At 41.1% G+C, this 15,985-nt stretch overlaps 1 protein-coding gene across 4 annotated transcripts; it reads right to left on the bottom strand.

The window, feature by feature from the left end:
- Positions 1-2,399: 2,399 nt before the first annotated feature.
- On the bottom strand, positions 2,400-15,889 carry Phf7 (PHD finger protein 7). 4 transcript variants are annotated; one of them, XM_071618626.1, is made up of 12 exons: positions 15,175-15,889; positions 14,719-15,045; positions 13,586-13,698; positions 11,332-11,384; positions 10,479-10,570; positions 6,406-6,507; positions 5,834-5,958; positions 5,210-5,369; positions 4,561-4,667; positions 3,938-4,054; positions 3,391-3,515; positions 2,400-2,960 (listed from the first exon to the last, which is right to left on the bottom strand). In XM_071618626.1, exons 3-12 carry the CDS (start codon positions 13,627-13,629, stop codon positions 2,734-2,736), a joined length of 1,152 nt encoding a protein of 383 aa, XP_071474727.1. In that variant the 5' UTR covers positions 13,630-13,698; positions 14,719-15,045; positions 15,175-15,889; the 3' UTR covers positions 2,400-2,733. The 4 variants fall into 4 exon arrangements, with proteins under 4 accessions (XP_071474727.1, XP_071474730.1, XP_027803648.1 ...); XM_071618629.1 differs by lacking the exon at positions 14,719-15,045 and having other exon boundaries at positions 15,106-15,889; XM_027947847.2 differs by lacking the exon at positions 14,719-15,045.
- Between the last annotated feature and the right edge of the window lie 96 nt (positions 15,890-15,985).

Genomic DNA, 15,985 nt, shown 5'->3' with positions numbered 1-15,985 from the left:
GGAGACAGGTCTTCCAGGAAAGAAGTGTAATTGAGAGTGATCTGTTGCCTGGCCTGTGAGGAATCAGTAATAGGTTCACAGCAAAAGAAAGAGAGGCAGTTGTTAATTTCAGAAAAAAAGCAAAACACTGTACAGAAGAGCAAACAAAGGTAATCATGATGTACTGTCTGGCTCAGTAGTGAACAATATTTACATAGTCATAATAATGTAAACACTAAAAATTAATTTAACAAAAATTGTAATGCAACTATTTTAAGATGGGGAGAGTAAAAATGGGAAGATTCTAGGGGCTGGGGTTGAGGCTCAGTGGTAGAGCACTTGCCTAGCATGTGAGACACTGGGTTTGATTCTTAGCACCACCTATAAGTAAAGAAAATAAAGGTCCATTGACAACTGAAAAAAAAATACACATACATATGTTCATATGTATATATATATATAAATAAATAAAATGGGAAGATTCTAAAGGTGATACACCTTTATGTAACTTAACAGAAAGCTAATAATGTCTAAAATTAATAAATCAAGAAATAGCTAAAAAAAGAGGAAAATATTGCCTTTGGGGAATAGGACTGAAAATAGAGAAGGGTAAATTGAGAATGTTTTTCATTATAATCCTTCAGTGCCATTAAGACTAATTTTTTCTGGGTCCTGGGGATTGAATCCAGGGCCTCGCACATGTTAAGAATATGTCCTACCATTGAGCTACACCCCTAGCCATTTAGACTTTTTCAAGTTTATATTATATTGCCTACATACGTTGATAATAGCCAAAAGATAATAATACTTTGTTATGGTTTGGATTTGAGGTATCTCCCAAAAGTTCATGTGTGAGACAATGCAAGAAGGTTCAGAAGAGAAAAATACATAATTGGGTTATGAGAGCCTTCACCTGATCAGTGAATTAATCCATTGATGGGATTAACTGAGTGGTGACTGAAGGCAGGTGAGTTGTGGCTGGAGGAGGTGGGTAATTGGGGGTGTACCTTTGGGTTATATATTTTGTATCTGGAGAGTCTCTCTCTGCTTCTGATCTTCATGTGAGCTAATTCTTCCACCACATCTTTCACCATGTTGTTCTGCCTCACCTCAAGCCCAAGGGAATGGAGCCTGCTGTCTATGTACTGAGACCCCTGAAACTGTGAGCCAGCCCCCAAGTATATTGTTCCTCCTCTACAATTGTGCTGGTCAAGTCTTCTAATCACAGCAGCGGAAAAAGCTGACTAAAACATATCTTCCATCCTATTCCAAGTGAATCTGATCAAATCTGAAGGCAATCACTGTCTACACACACCTTGGATGTAAGTCTGTAGGGCTCAGCAGCATTTGTAATGAGAACACTCCACCATCAGTGACAATGACTCAGTGAAACCCTGAGAATTCGGTATCTGGCAATGGTTCTGAGTTTTCCCCGAATCATCCAAATCCCATGAAATTATAAAAACATACAAATGTAAGATAGGCTCTATTTAGTTTCTCTCTAGGCCTTTTGCCAGATTCCCATCCTAGCTGCCTTGCCTAATGTGAATGTCCTGGCATGCAAATTTGTAGTTACAGTTGGGATTTTAAAGCTCAAACCACCAGGCACCAAGAGTTTATTGAGTGGTTCACACATGCTGTAGAGAACACACTGGCCAGTAATGAGTACAGTCTCTGGCCTCACTGGGCACAAGAGTCCCTAGCATGTTTTTTGAGTCTGGGGTCCCAAGCCTTGCACAAGGACCTATTCAGTCCAGTGTGAACTCATACTGGCTGACCTTTCTGATGAGAACCTGTGTACTTATTTGCCTGTTATGGTTTAGATGTGGTATCGCCCAAAAGCTGTAAGGCAATACAAGAAGGTTTAGAGGAGAAATGATTGGGTTATGAGAGCCTTAACCCAATCAGTGAATTAATTCCCTGTTGGGGATTAATGGAGTAGTAACTGAAGGTGGGTAGGGTGTAGCTGGAGGAGGTGGGCTTTGGGGGTATGTCTTTGGGGTATGTATTTTGTATCTGATAAGTGGAGTTTCTGCTTTCTGATCATCATGGAAGTGGCTTCCCTCCATCATATTCTGCCTCACTTCTAGTGGAGGAATACAGCCAACTGTCTATGGACTCAGACCTCTGAAACCATGAGTCTCCGAATAAACTTTTCCTCCTCTACTATTCTTTTAGTCACAGAAGCAGAAATGTGACTAAAATACTTGCCCTAGGATGTCAAATTCCCTGCAAACTGATTCTTTCTCAAAGAAACATACCTAGGTTCTAAGGTAAAAGTTCTACATTAATTTACTAAATTTTATGGAGTAGAAGGGTGACTTTTCTTATTCCCTTACTTCCCCCCACGCTCCGCTCCAGATTCCTTAAAAATGCTGGAAAAATTCATGAGTGAATTTATAAGGAGACATCAATGGAGAGAAAAACCTTTATTTGCATAATAACAAACTTGAGTGAAGTAAGAAGAGGCATACGAAAACCATATAAAGGTGGAAGAATCTTGGTGGAAGAAGAGAAGAAAGAGAATTGGGGAAAAAAGAGCAGAGGCATTCTCATAGCCACAAATACGCTTGACTGTTGGCATCTGGACTCCGAGCGCTCCTTATGCTCCTTTGGGACTTCTTTCCTTGGCTCTAGTCTCACTGCTGGCCTCCTTTCCTTGGCTCACAGTCCCAAAGTGCTCCCTCCCCCAAATCCAATGGAGGAGTGCTTCTTCGTACCCAATTGTGCTTGGCAGCAACTACTCAGAAGTTTTTACTTGGACTTTTTGCACCTCTTAGTGATTCTGACACCCTTGGACTGCCAGGAGTGGTTCTTCCTGCCACCAGAGGACTCTGGAATTTCTACTAAGGAAGGTCCTGGCCAATCAGTCCAAGAAGGGCCTGGATTCTCTTCCAGGCTGGTGTCTCTGCAGAAATGCTCCTGAGGGTGGAAGGTGCTGCTGCAGCAGGGAATATCATTTGAGTTTTCAGGTCTGTAGTCTGTGGTGAAAGAAAGGAAGGGAAGGAAAATGCAACCCTTTGTTTCTCCCAGGTGCAAGTAGGTCCTTAGGCCCCTCCCTAGCCACTTTCCTTCCAAATCCTTTTTTTTTTTGTACCAGGAATTGAATTCAGGAGCAATTAACCATTGAGCCACAACCCTAGCCCTTCTGTGTATTTTATTTAGAGACAGAGTCTTGCTGAGTTGCCTAGGGCCTCACTCAGTTGCTGAGGCTGGTTTTGAACTCATGATCCTCCTACCTCAGCCTCCCGAGCTGCTGGGATTACAGGCATGCACCACAACACCTGGCCTCTCCTTCAAATCTTAAGGCTCCCAAAACCCCCTCTGGTGGCCTGCTTTCCTCCATCCCCAGGCACCACAAGTTCCCCAGCCCCAACCCAGTTCTTAGACTAGACCATCCCTCCAGCCCACCTATGGCTGAAGCAGAAGGTGAACACTCATCACACTCCCATTTCTTGCTGTTGGATCTAAGAGAGGAGCAGTCCCTATGGGTTCCGTGGGATCCACACGTAGCACACAGAATGAGGCGCCACTTCCTATGGGGAGAGCCAAGGGGGGATGTCGGGACAAACAGACATTAACTGCTTCTCTGGGGGATGTTTGTTATGGACCAGCCTTGGTTATGTTGAGGGCTTTCACTATCCATTTTACTCATCTCAGATGTGTGAATTAGACCACGTGCTGATCCCAGGACCCTGTAGGCAGGCACAACCACTCATAAGGTGGATTTGGAAAGGAATTGGCTCTGAGTGTCTCTCTACTGGGCACAGGAAGAAGCAGACCATGCAGAGAGACTGGACCACTTGCACATAAATGAGTCAGAGCTGGTCAAAATGGGGTTAGCAATTGCATTCACCTGAGGTCTGCAGATAAACGACAACTTCTTGCTCCTAATAACTGTGCCAAGATCTAAGATGACACTGACAAGAGCTCTTTCTAGTCAGGGCCTTTTCCCTACCCTTCGTCCTGAAAGCTGTCTCTGCCTTGTTCGTACAGACAGATGGGGGCATCACAATGCTGATAGCGCTGATACAGTTCTGAGAAAGCCCCTGGCTCGAGTTCCCAGGCAGCATCTCTGCAGTGGGAGAAGAAATAGTGAATAAGGGACACAAAATCAGCTGGTGAAGCCTTTGTCCATCAAAGAGGAACTAAGAAGAAGCCCAAACTTCTCATTTCTTTTATCCCAGTGTGATTTTGAGGCACAGCAAAGGAGTCCAACAGGCTACCTGAACACCTTCAACAAGTGAGTGGCCTGGCTGTGAGAGGGGGCTGACGCAGGGTGACTGGAACATGAGGGTTCCTTAGTTTTGCCCAGGAATTCAAGAACCAACCTCACAGGGACTCCTGATCCCCAAAATGCCCTTTTTTTTTTTTTTTTCCAGAAACATCTTCCCATCCATTTTTTCCTTGCCTTTTCTTCTGATAACTGAAAAGCGCTCCTCCCACCTCTGGTATTCACTGTATGTCAGTGTCCAGCTGCTTTCATTCTCTGAACTATCCTCACATTCACCTAGTGTGATTTCTCTAGAAATCCAGGCAACCCATTCCCTGGCTCAATTCCTGCTTTACAGTTTTCTCTACCTGTCTGGTATATGAATTCCCATTCTTAGCATTTCTTGAGGAAACTCTTCTCGATTGTTACACTGAGGACATTTGAAGAAATGTTTTGCTGATGTGTGAGCATATTTCTATAAGAGAAACAGAAGGGCTTTGTGTTGGTAAAAACACTCACCACCTTCTTTTCCACTCTCACCCTCACCCAATGGGGGTATGGGAAAGGAGTTTGGGTAGGTTAGGATGAGGGCTGCAAATCCAGGTGCCAGGCCCGGGATCAAAATGCTTTCAAGAAAGTTTCCAGGCATGCATGCCTCAGCTGTCATCTCTGGTTATAGAGTTTGGCATGCCGACTAGGTAGGGGATACATTTCCTTTTCTTTTATCCCAATGTGATTTTTGAGGTTCTTTGAATTGTTCTGGGATGACTCCATTTGCTCTAGCAATCCCGAGGATTTTGCTCAGTCTAAATCTTTTCATGAATGAGGTCCCACAGGCCAAGGATGACCAGAGACTGGGCTAAGTTTCTGCTCTCTGACTACTAACAACTTTGCACAGAGGCCTTCAGCATGGTGTACTGAAGCTAAGATGTGACTGAGCATTCCCAGGGTGTTCTGGTTCCATGTAGAGAACTAAGGCAACTATGGAAGGTTCCCCCAGGGTAGAGAAAGCCCCACCTGGATGCACTTGCGGTGGTAGATAGCTTGACTACAACACGGGCTCTGGATGTTCTCAGCAATGGCTTGGGATAAGTTTTCACAACACAAGACACAGCTTTCCTCTTCCACATTCACCTGTTGGATGTTCTGTGTTGGCCGATGTTTTCCACAAAATGATCTGTGGCAGGGTAAATAGATTTGGTTTCTGGCTTGTCACTGATGCAGATTCCAGCCGCCTGGCCTAGGAGGACAATCAGTCATCCCGCCTGGTGCCTGGTGAATCTCCACACTCACAGGGAGGAGGAGGAGCAGGGTGAAGAACAGCCACATGCCTTCTCATGGCTGCTTTCCCACTGAGCAAAGCTCCCGGGATTGTCTCCACAGCTTCTCATTCCTGAAATCCCCACTTACTTCAGAGCAGCTGTCTAAGAACCCCAGCTGTTTGTAATTTAAGGAGGGGATGAGAAGCAAGAAGAAACCCCTGTGAAATCTTCAAGTCAATACTCTGTTTCCCATTATTGAAAGGAGGAACAGATTCACTGGTGAATCAAAACAGGCCTATGAGAATCAGATTGTGATTTCATTAGTGCCTAAATAGCAAGTTGCAAAAGAGCAGCCTGAGTTTTCCAATTCCTCACTCACTTGTACTCTCCAAAAAATTGTGAAAGGCAACCCCTTTCTTGGCCACAAGGCAGATGGAAGTTTCGGATGCAGTGATCCTTCTGGCAGTTGATAGCGGCTCCCTTTTTCTTGCACACAAAGCAGATCTGCAAATGAGATCCCAGACAGTGCTCAGTACCCCAAGACAACAGACATGCTGTGGCACATCTGTGAATAACCATTCCTTTCGTTAGTGGTTGTGAAAGGTCCAGGGCCCCTAAAGCTGAGTTTCAAGGGGCACTTTTTTGTTTTGTTTGTTTGTCTTCAGGATGCTGTTCCCTCTTTTCACTTAGAATACTACATCCCAGAGGAAAATGGGGCTCAAGGACTAGGGCTGGGGAGAGAGGTGAGATAGTTCAGTGGCAGAGCACTTCCTTAGCATGTACAAGGCCCTGGGTTTGATCCCTAGCACTGCAAAAACAAAAAGATCAGTTGGGAAATCCAAAAGTCCTTTGACTTCTGACCTAGCAATTAGGGAAAGAACAGAAACAGGGATTCTGAGAGAGGTCTGAGAAAAGGCCTACCACGAGGTCCCTATTGCAGGGGGTTCTAACCTTCCTAGAAGCCCGGGCTGCCTCCTTTTTGATGTCTTCAGGCAGGAATCCATGGAAACCTCTGTTGGATTGGCCCCTCTGAGGCAGCTTGCTAGATAGAATCTGGGGAAGCAGCAAAACAAGGCTGTCAACATTGATGATGAATAACATAGTGCAATGGAGCTAGAATGCCAGGGTAAGAGAGCTAAGGAAAAGAATTTGTTGGATTATATATGTATTTATAGTGCAATTTATTTAATGACATCTTAGGTAGCATTATGTTTGGGTACTCTGAGCACTTTTCAAATATTAACCCATTGGGTACCCTAAAAGCCCTCTTTTCTATAAGGAATAAGTGACTTGTTCAAAGCCCTAGCAGTCTAGAACCTGTACTCTTTGTATCTTTATGCTACACTGCTTTTCATCTTTCCTATTTTGTGCTGAGGACTTTGGAGAAACACTCCCATTTTATGTTCACCATAGTTTCTGTGACCCTTATCTTACAGAGGAGGTCAATGTGGTGCAGTGTAGTGATCAGGCTGGAGTCACATGGTAAGGAGGAACAGAGATGTCATTTACACCTGGGCCCACACTCTTACCCCTCCTGCTGTATTGTCCCTTCAGTACAGAATAAATACCCTTCTTCGAGTATTACAAGAAGATAAACAGGATTTAAAATTTTTTTTGACTACAGTCATTCTGCATTATAGGGGAAGGGAAAGGAATTGTATTTTCTTTTACAAACACCCTTCAAAGGGCCATTTGTTTCTGAAAAACTTCTAAAGCAGTGTCTGGAATAGGAAATCAAAGCAAAAGAAGCTAAACTGATCTATTACATGCATTGGGAGAATGTCAGCACCTCACCTCCACACCAAGAATCTACCAAAAGTATTGGGGAGGGGGCTGGACTTGAAGTATTTAGGAAATGTGTAATGGGAGTTCAGGTTATCTTATTTCTGCATTATAGAAAAGTTTACCCTGCCATGTTAGATGACTCTAGGTCACCTGATTTCAGCTGCATGTTCCCAATTATGCTTAAAACATATATGATATTATATATTATGAGTATTATTATCTCAGGGTTTTAAAATAATAAGAGAGATTTCTGTTTTATTTATAAAGTATTCACATTTTATACAATCATCATGTTATTGCTATAAACAGAAAAATCAATAAATATCATAATCTAAACATCCTTTAATAACAGGGGTTTGTTTTATTACATTTTGGCACACCCATACCATGAAACGCCAAAGAGCTATAAAGAAAAAATTAGGTCTATGTGTTCTATATGTTCTAAGGAATAGAACTTGTTGGATTATATATGTATTTATAGGGCAATTTATTTAATGACATCTTAGGTAGCATTATGTGTTGAGATTAAAAAAAAGATACAAGTTAAAATGTATATACTTGTAATGCACAAAAATTAACCAAGCCCTGATACCTGGGCAGGACTTACAAGAAAGGAAAATAAGATCTATCTTTCTCATGAGCATAAATGTAAAAATCAAACAAAATATTAGCAAATTGAGTTCAGCACTATATAAAGACTATATCATGATCAAGTAGAGTTTAGACCAGCAATGCAAAATTAGTTCAACATTAAATGTTAAAGAATCCAGTTGATGTAACAAACCACATTAACAAATGAGAAAAAAATCAAGATCATCTTAACAGATGCGGAAAAAGCATTTGACAAAATTCAATACATATTCATGATATTCTCTGAAAACAAGGAATAAACGGGAACTTCAAGTTGATAAAAACCACCTACGAAAAACCTACAGTGAACATATTTTAATAATGAAAAACTAGATGCTATTCCATAATATTGAGAACAAGACATGGAAAACCATTCACAGCACCTCTATTGAACATCAGGTTGAAGGTCCTAGCCAGTATAATAAGAAGAATAAATAAAAGACAAAGATTGAAAAGAAGATGCAGAACTGTCTTTATTCACAAAACATGACTATGTACACAGTAAATTCTAAGGCATTTTACAACAAAATAAAGAAAAATAATTACTGAACTAAGTGAATTTAACAAGATTTCAGGATACAAAAATCAACATATAAAAATAGACTGCATTTCTATATTCAGCCACAAACTTTAAATGAAATTTTAAAATGTCACTTACAATAGAATAACCATAAAATATTTAGGAATACATTTAACAAAAGATGTGCAAGACTTTTTCACTACAACTATAAAATGTTGGGGATGTAGCTCATTGGTAGAATGTTTGCCTACATTGTGCAAGCCTTGGGTTCAATCCCAGCCATTGGGTGGGAAAAAAGTCTAAAAAATAAAGAACTATAAAACTTTGCCGATATAAAAATTTAAAAGACCCGAATAAATGGAGAAATATACTGTGTCCATGGAAGAATTTGTTAATTCTCCCCAAAATAATCAAAGTTTGAAGTAACCCTAATTACAATCCCAGAAGTTTCTTGGAAAAGAAAACTAATAAGCTTAATAAAAATTTCATAAAGAAAAGGAAAGGACCTGATAACTAAAACAATATTGGAAAAGACTACAACATTTATAATACTTACTTTCAAGACAAAGCAATAATAATTAAGACAGTGGGGTAGGGTTTAAGTATAGACACACATAGATCAAATGACATAAACATCATCCAAATTCACAATTGACTTTTATAAAGTCACCTAGGTAATTCAATGGGTAGGCAAAGATTTCTTAGGACACACAAAAAGTACTAATCACAGAAGAAAAAAGTAATAAAGAAGAATTAATCAAAATTAAAAACTTGTTCTTCAAAACATGCCATTAAGAAAATGAAAAGGCAAGCCACAGAAGAAAATACAATACAGATATCTGAAAAACAATTTGTATCCAGAATAGATAAACAATTCTTACAACTCAATTATAGGATCAAACAACTGAATTTTAAAAATGGACAAAAATATTGGTATGGATTCTTCACAGAAAATATGAGAATGATCAAGGAGCTCAACATCTTTAGTTATCAGAGAAGTGCAAATTAAAACCATATGGAGATAGCAATATATATCCAGTAGAATGGTTAAAATGAAAAAGACTGACAATACCAAGTTTTGGCAAGATATCATGCAACTGGAACTCTCATAAATTGCTTGTGGGAGTGCAAACTGGTACAATCACTTTGGAAAATGACTTGGCAACTTCACATGAAGTTAAACATCTATTTAGCATACAACCGGTAATTCCACTCCTAGATATCTGCCTAAGAGAAGTGAAAACACATGTTCACAAAAAAAAGTTGGACATGAATGTTCATAGCAGCTTTATTCACAATAGTTCCCAAATGGAAACAATTCAAATGTACACTAGCAGGTGTACACTGTAACACATTCATATGACAGAATACTACTAGGCAACAACATGGATGGATCTCCAAAACATTGTGTTAGGAAAAAAAGCCATATATGAAAAAGTATAAACATCATGGTTCAAATTATATGAAGTCTGCGCTGGGGTTGTAGCTCAGTGGAGTGTTCACCTTGCATGTGGAGGGCACTGGGTTCGATTCTGAGCACCACATAAAAATAAAATAAAGGCATTGTGTCCATCTACAACTAAGAAGTATTAAAAACATTTATATAAAGTCAGATTATGCAGAAATAATCTATAGATCACAACTGTGATTATCTCTGGTGGAACTATCTAGAAAAGGTCAGGATGATGGAAATGCTGTTTGATTAGGGTGGTGGTTATACAAGGATATACTTTTGTCAATATTCACCAAATTGTACACTTAAAATTGGTTGCATTTTATAGTATGCAAATTTTACCTAACAAAAAAGAATACTGGGAAAAAAATAACTTGAAGGATATCCCAAAGTAATGGAAGTATTTGTCTTTGGAGAGGGCAAGAAAGATTGAGGATATTGTTTTGGGAAGAAGCTTTTAACTGCACATACTTTACAGTGTCAGGATTTTATACCAGGTACATATATTATATTTTTTGGATTAAAAAAAAAAGCCTATTAAGGAAAACAAACAATACTATAAATTTGAGACTGGATGCCAAAATAGTCTGTGTGGGAAATGCCATGACATTCAAAGTAAAGGAGGCTTGTACTCACAAGACAGAAATAATGCACGCTGAGATTGTCTTTCTGAAGGAATTCTCCTAACTTTTCGGGATCCCCAGGTTCTTGAAAGCATAGCCGGCAAACTAGAAGAGTGAATGTTAAGAATTAACTATACAGGCTTGGCTCAAGTTTATCCACAAGAATGGAAGAGAAGTGGGAGCTAACCATATAAGTACAGGAAGGAATACAGATGCTCTTTGACTTATGAAGGGCTTATGTACAGACAAACTCTTCATAAGGTGAAAATATCATTGATCAAAAATATATTTAATACATCTAACCTACCAAACATCTCAGCCTAACAACAAAGCATGCTGTAGAGTGTTGGTGGTTGCCCATCATGGTGTGTGGCTGACAGTGGCTCACTGCCACTGTACAGTGTTTAGTATCATACCATATATACCTAGCTTGAGAAACGATCAAAATTCAAATTTTAAGTACAGTTTCTATTGTGAATGCATATCAGTTTTGCACCACTGTGAAGTCAAAACATTGTAAGTGATACCATGTTAAGTCAGGAATCATCTGTTTTGGGAAGACAGACATTTTGGCAAGGAGGAAGGTTAGAATGAGGTCTTATTCAGTATCATTTAGGATTTGATATAATTTTGGTCACACTGAAAAAGTTGGCTGCAACTACTCCACAATTTTTGGTTTTAAGTGGCTTTACTTGTTTCTTCAACTTTGTACATGAAATTTACAGAGCGTGAGTTATTCAGGCCCTTAGAGAATCTGGGAAGGAAGTAGGGTTGATAGTGAGAGAACCAAGTTTACTGCCCTATACAGGTGGCCTTCTTTGCTGAGGTCTGCAGGCAGCAGCTGAACACAGCCTCATCTTTCTTACCAGGCCCTGAAGATGGTTTCCTCTGGGTTACCTTCCTAGTCCTGGCAGATTTCCTATACAAGAGAAAGAAGTGCAAGAGGCCCTTTGAGGATTGATAACCCTTATAACATTTCCCTTAAATGCCATTCATGTCTGATAAAGAACCAAAATATTTAAAGACTAAAGTATCAACTTATTTTCGTAATTTTTTTTTTTTTTTTGTGGTGCTGGGGATTGAACCCAGGGCCTTGTAAATGCGAGGCAAGCACTCTACCAACTGAGCTATCTCCCCAGCCCCTTATTTTGATAATTCTTAAAAGCATAAAATACCCACTAAATTATCTGAGGGTGATAAAACCCCTTTTACTCTTTTATTGCTTACTGTGCCAATACTAAACTGAATTGTAAGGGTATCACCTTCACAAAGCACACTAAAGTGATATCAAAGTTAACTAAGCATTACCCATTGCTAGATACTAACCTTGCCCTTTACTACAGAACAGAACATTCTAAAAAGTGGGTTTGAGTTGGGGTTCAAGTGCTCAGTGGTACAGCACTTGCTAGCATGTGCAAGACCTTAGGGTCTGATCCCCAGCGTGGGTGGGTGGGGAAGGTAGCTGCTATTATTTTGCACATCTTATAGATGAGGCATAAAGAAATGATTCGTCAGGTGCTAAAAACGTACTTTGGAGAAAAGATAGCCTCTTCAACAAATGGTGCTGGGAAAACTGGAAATCCACATGTAACAAAATGAAATTAAACCTCTATCTCTCACCATGCACAAAACTCAACTCAAAGTGGATCAAGGACCTAGGAATTAAACCAGAGACTTTGCACCTAATGGAAGAAAAAGTAGGCCCAAATCTCCATCATGTTGGATTAGGTCCCAACTTTCTTAATAAAACTCCTGTAGTGCAAGAATTAAAACCAAGAATCAATAAATGGGATGGATTCAAACTAAAAAGCTTCTTTTCAGCAAAAGAAATAATCAGTGAAGTGAATAGAGAGCCTACAGAATAGGAGCAAATCTTTACCACAAGCACATCAGATAGAGCACTAATCTCTAGAATATACAAAGCACTCAAAAACTTAACACCAAAACAAACAAACAAACAAAAAAACACCAAAAACAAATAACTCAATCAATAAATGGTCTAAGGAACTGAACAGACACTTCTCAGAAGAGGATATACAATCCATCAATAAACATATGAAAAAATGTTCAACATCTCTAGCAATTAGAAAAATGCAAATCAAAACTACACTAAGATCTCATCTCACTCCAGTCAGAATGGCAGCTATCAAGAATACAAATAACAATAAATGTTGGCGAGGATGTGAACTCATACATTGCTGGTGGGACTGCAAATTAGTGCAGCCAATCTGGAAGCAGTATGGAAATTCCTTGGAAAACTTGGAATGAAATCACCATTTGACCCAACTATCCCAGTCCTCGGTTTATACCAAAGGACTTAAAAACAGCATACTACAGGGACATAGCCATATCAATGTTTATAGCAGCACAATTCACAATAGCGAAATTATGAACCAACCTAGATGCCCTTCAGGAGATAAATGGATAGGGAAACTTTGGTATATACACAAAATGGAACATTACTCAGCATTAAAAGAGAATAAAATCATGGCATTTACAGGTAAATGGATGAAGCTGGAGAATATAATGCTAAGTGAAGCGAGCCAATCCCAAAAAACAAAAGGTCAAAAAGTTTTCTTTGATATGAGGATGCTAGCTCATAATGACGATTGGCGGGGAAGCATGGGAGGAATGGAGGAACTTTACATAGGGCAAAAGGGAGGGAGGGGAAAAGGAGGGGGGCAAGGGGGTAATAACGATGGTGGAATGAATTAGACATCATTACCCTAAGTATAAGACACGAATAGTGTGAAATACTTTGTGTACAATCAATGTCTTGAAAAATTGTGCTCTATATGTGTAATATGAAATGAATTGCATTCTGCCATCATGTATAACAAATCAGAATAAATTTTAAAAAATTAAAAAAAAAAAGAAATGATTTGTCTCAGGTAATATAGTAACAAGTGGTAGGGCCAGGACATTAATTTAGGTAGTAAAGTTCTAGAGCCAGAACTTTGCAACTAGGGAATGATTTAGGTAGAAGGGCAGCTTCCTGGGACATTGATATGTGCTTTCACATTGTCCAATCCTACTCCTTGGGACCAGGCCAGGCCAAAGGGAACAAAAAAGTGCAACTCTACAAGTCAATGGACAACTCGCCTATATCACCTACTCTACCTCAATCTTAGGCGTTCCTTCTTCTTTTCTTTTATAGTCTTCATTCGCTGCTGCCTCTCTCTCCTATCTTGAATTCTTCTATAGTATTATGAAGACAATACAGGCTCTTCCAGCTATAAATATAAATAGGGCTTGGTCAGCAATTTAATCCTACATTTGGTTATCAAGTTCCACAGGATCAAAGCAATAGTGCATTTCACCTCTCAACCCATGTGATGGAATAAAAGGGATGTACCCAGTATCAACAATAATAATAGCTAATAATTATTAAAACTGTGTCAAGAATTGTTCTAGGTACTTTATATATGTTAACACACACACACACACATGCATTAGTTACTATTATTATGACCACTTTCAAGATGAGAAGACTAAGACATGAAGAAGTAATTATCTTGTCCAAGGTCAGAGTTAGTGAGAAATAGAGGTGGGATTTCAACCCAAATAGCCAGATTCCAGAGGCCAACATGTTGTACTGCTATCACATAGCAATGTAAGAATTTGGAATCATCGCTTAACCTAGAAAAGTGATTGTTTTCTTTGTGTCTACCAAATGCATGAGTAAAAAAGTCACCTTTTGCACCCAAGTGTGCAATTTGCCCAGTAAAAGCCAGGTGAGGTAGCTCTCTCCTAGAAAAAGGAGCATGTAAGGTTTTGGCTGCATAAAGGCAACAATTCCCTCAAAAAATAACACTGACAGTGACTCAGGAGTCTGAGGGAGAAGGATCGTGAGTTCAAAGTCAGTCTCAGCTATTTAGTGAGGCCCTAAGCAACTTGGTGAGACCCTGTCTCAAAATAAAATATGGACAAAGTGCTCTGGATGTGGCTCAGTGGATAAGCGCCCCTGGGTTCAACCCCTGGTACAAAACAAAACAAAACAAAATAAAACAAAAAACACTGAAAAATCAGCCCCTTAGCTCCTATTACTCCTTTTCACCAGGATCAAATGGCCACTGAGGTTTGGCCTGTTCCTAACCTATGTCTAGATATGAGCAGTGTAAAATACCCTAAAGTGGATGACACCTTGCCACTCCTCTAGCCACCAATGTCAGCAGATTAGAAAGTTTCAAGGTTTTCATTGGTGGTGGGTAAATCCCTGAAAGTGAAGGGGGACAAAAAGAAATCAAATTCACCCCTGTGAAGGAAGGACTGTGTCTAGTCGGAGGATAATATTTCTTAGAAGTAGAGCAGGGTGAATTAGGTCACTCCAGAGACACACTCCAGTCACTCCAATAGGTCATTCCAGTACCCATGGCCTCGGATCAAGGCAGGGGATCATGAATCCCTCCGGGGACTTTCAACTATTCTGCATGAATACCACTCTAAGACAGTAGCTGCTCAGAAGACCAAGGCTAGCCTGCCCGCCTTGTGCTTGCTCCATCTCCTCTTCTAACCCATGAGTTGCAGTTGCAAAAGCTGACATTTGTCGCCTTCTTACTCATCAAAAGCGCTTGGACAGGCTGGAAGAGGAGAGAAAAGAGCGCACGCGCTAAAATTTGCTGTTCCCATAAGGGACCCACTGTAGCTGACATGACTGAGTGGTTCTCAGTTGCTGGGGCTATCCCGATCATCTAGCAATAGAAATAAACCTTGAAACTTCAGTTGTTTGCATCGCTGGACCACGACGTTCCTTGGGTAGGATTCTGTGCACACCGGTAGTTACAAGACGCAACAATCTTCAAAATATTAGAGGAGGGGCGTGGCCAATGCGGGCTTCCACAAGCTGCTCAGTCCGTGATTTCCTAACCCGGCGGTTGCTCCCTCCAAACGCTTACCAAGTTGTTTCACTGTAAAAATGCTGGGCAAATGCTTGCTGAGAAAATGAAAAAATAAATGAACGTGTTCGGCCCCGCCGCCGTCGCAAGATAAGCACTGATTTATTTGGAAAATACGTGTCGGTGTGGCCACAACCGTCCCCGGAGGTAACTGCCGGAGAAGAGGCTCAAGGACCATCCCGCGGGTGCCAGACCAGGCTCATGTCGCGCCTGCCGGGCGGCTGATGCGGGGTCGGGCCGGAGGTGGGCTCCGCTGCTCGCTCCTCACGATAACTCACGGGCCGCTGCTCCCGGCCGGGGCTGCCCACCCAGCTATCGCTGAGGGCGCCGCTGTCCGGGAGCTTTATTCGTTGTCACAAGCCGTGATAGCTACCTCACGGGCGGCCGCCCCGCGCGGTGACTGCACCCCGCGAAGGAGGCGAACGTGCAAACAGGGGTTGGGTCACGCGGACTGTAGCCCACCAAGAAGGCCGTGACGCCGACCGTTGCCAGAGCGCGACCGCTAACGGCCGCGCGCTAACGGCCACTCGCCTGCCCCGCCCCTCCATGCGTGCGCGTCCGTCTCCGAGCGCGCGCCCGCACCCGCACCCGCAGTCGGGCCAGCGGAAGTCGAGCCTAGAGGCGG

This window comes from Marmota flaviventris, chromosome 1, assembly GCF_047511675.1.
Source record: "Marmota flaviventris isolate mMarFla1 chromosome 1, mMarFla1.hap1, whole genome shotgun sequence".
Lineage (NCBI taxonomy): Eukaryota > Metazoa > Chordata > Mammalia > Rodentia > Sciuridae > Marmota > Marmota flaviventris.
The sequence above is the reverse complement of the archived record's forward strand: the minus strand, read 5'-3'. Positions and strand labels throughout refer to the sequence as shown.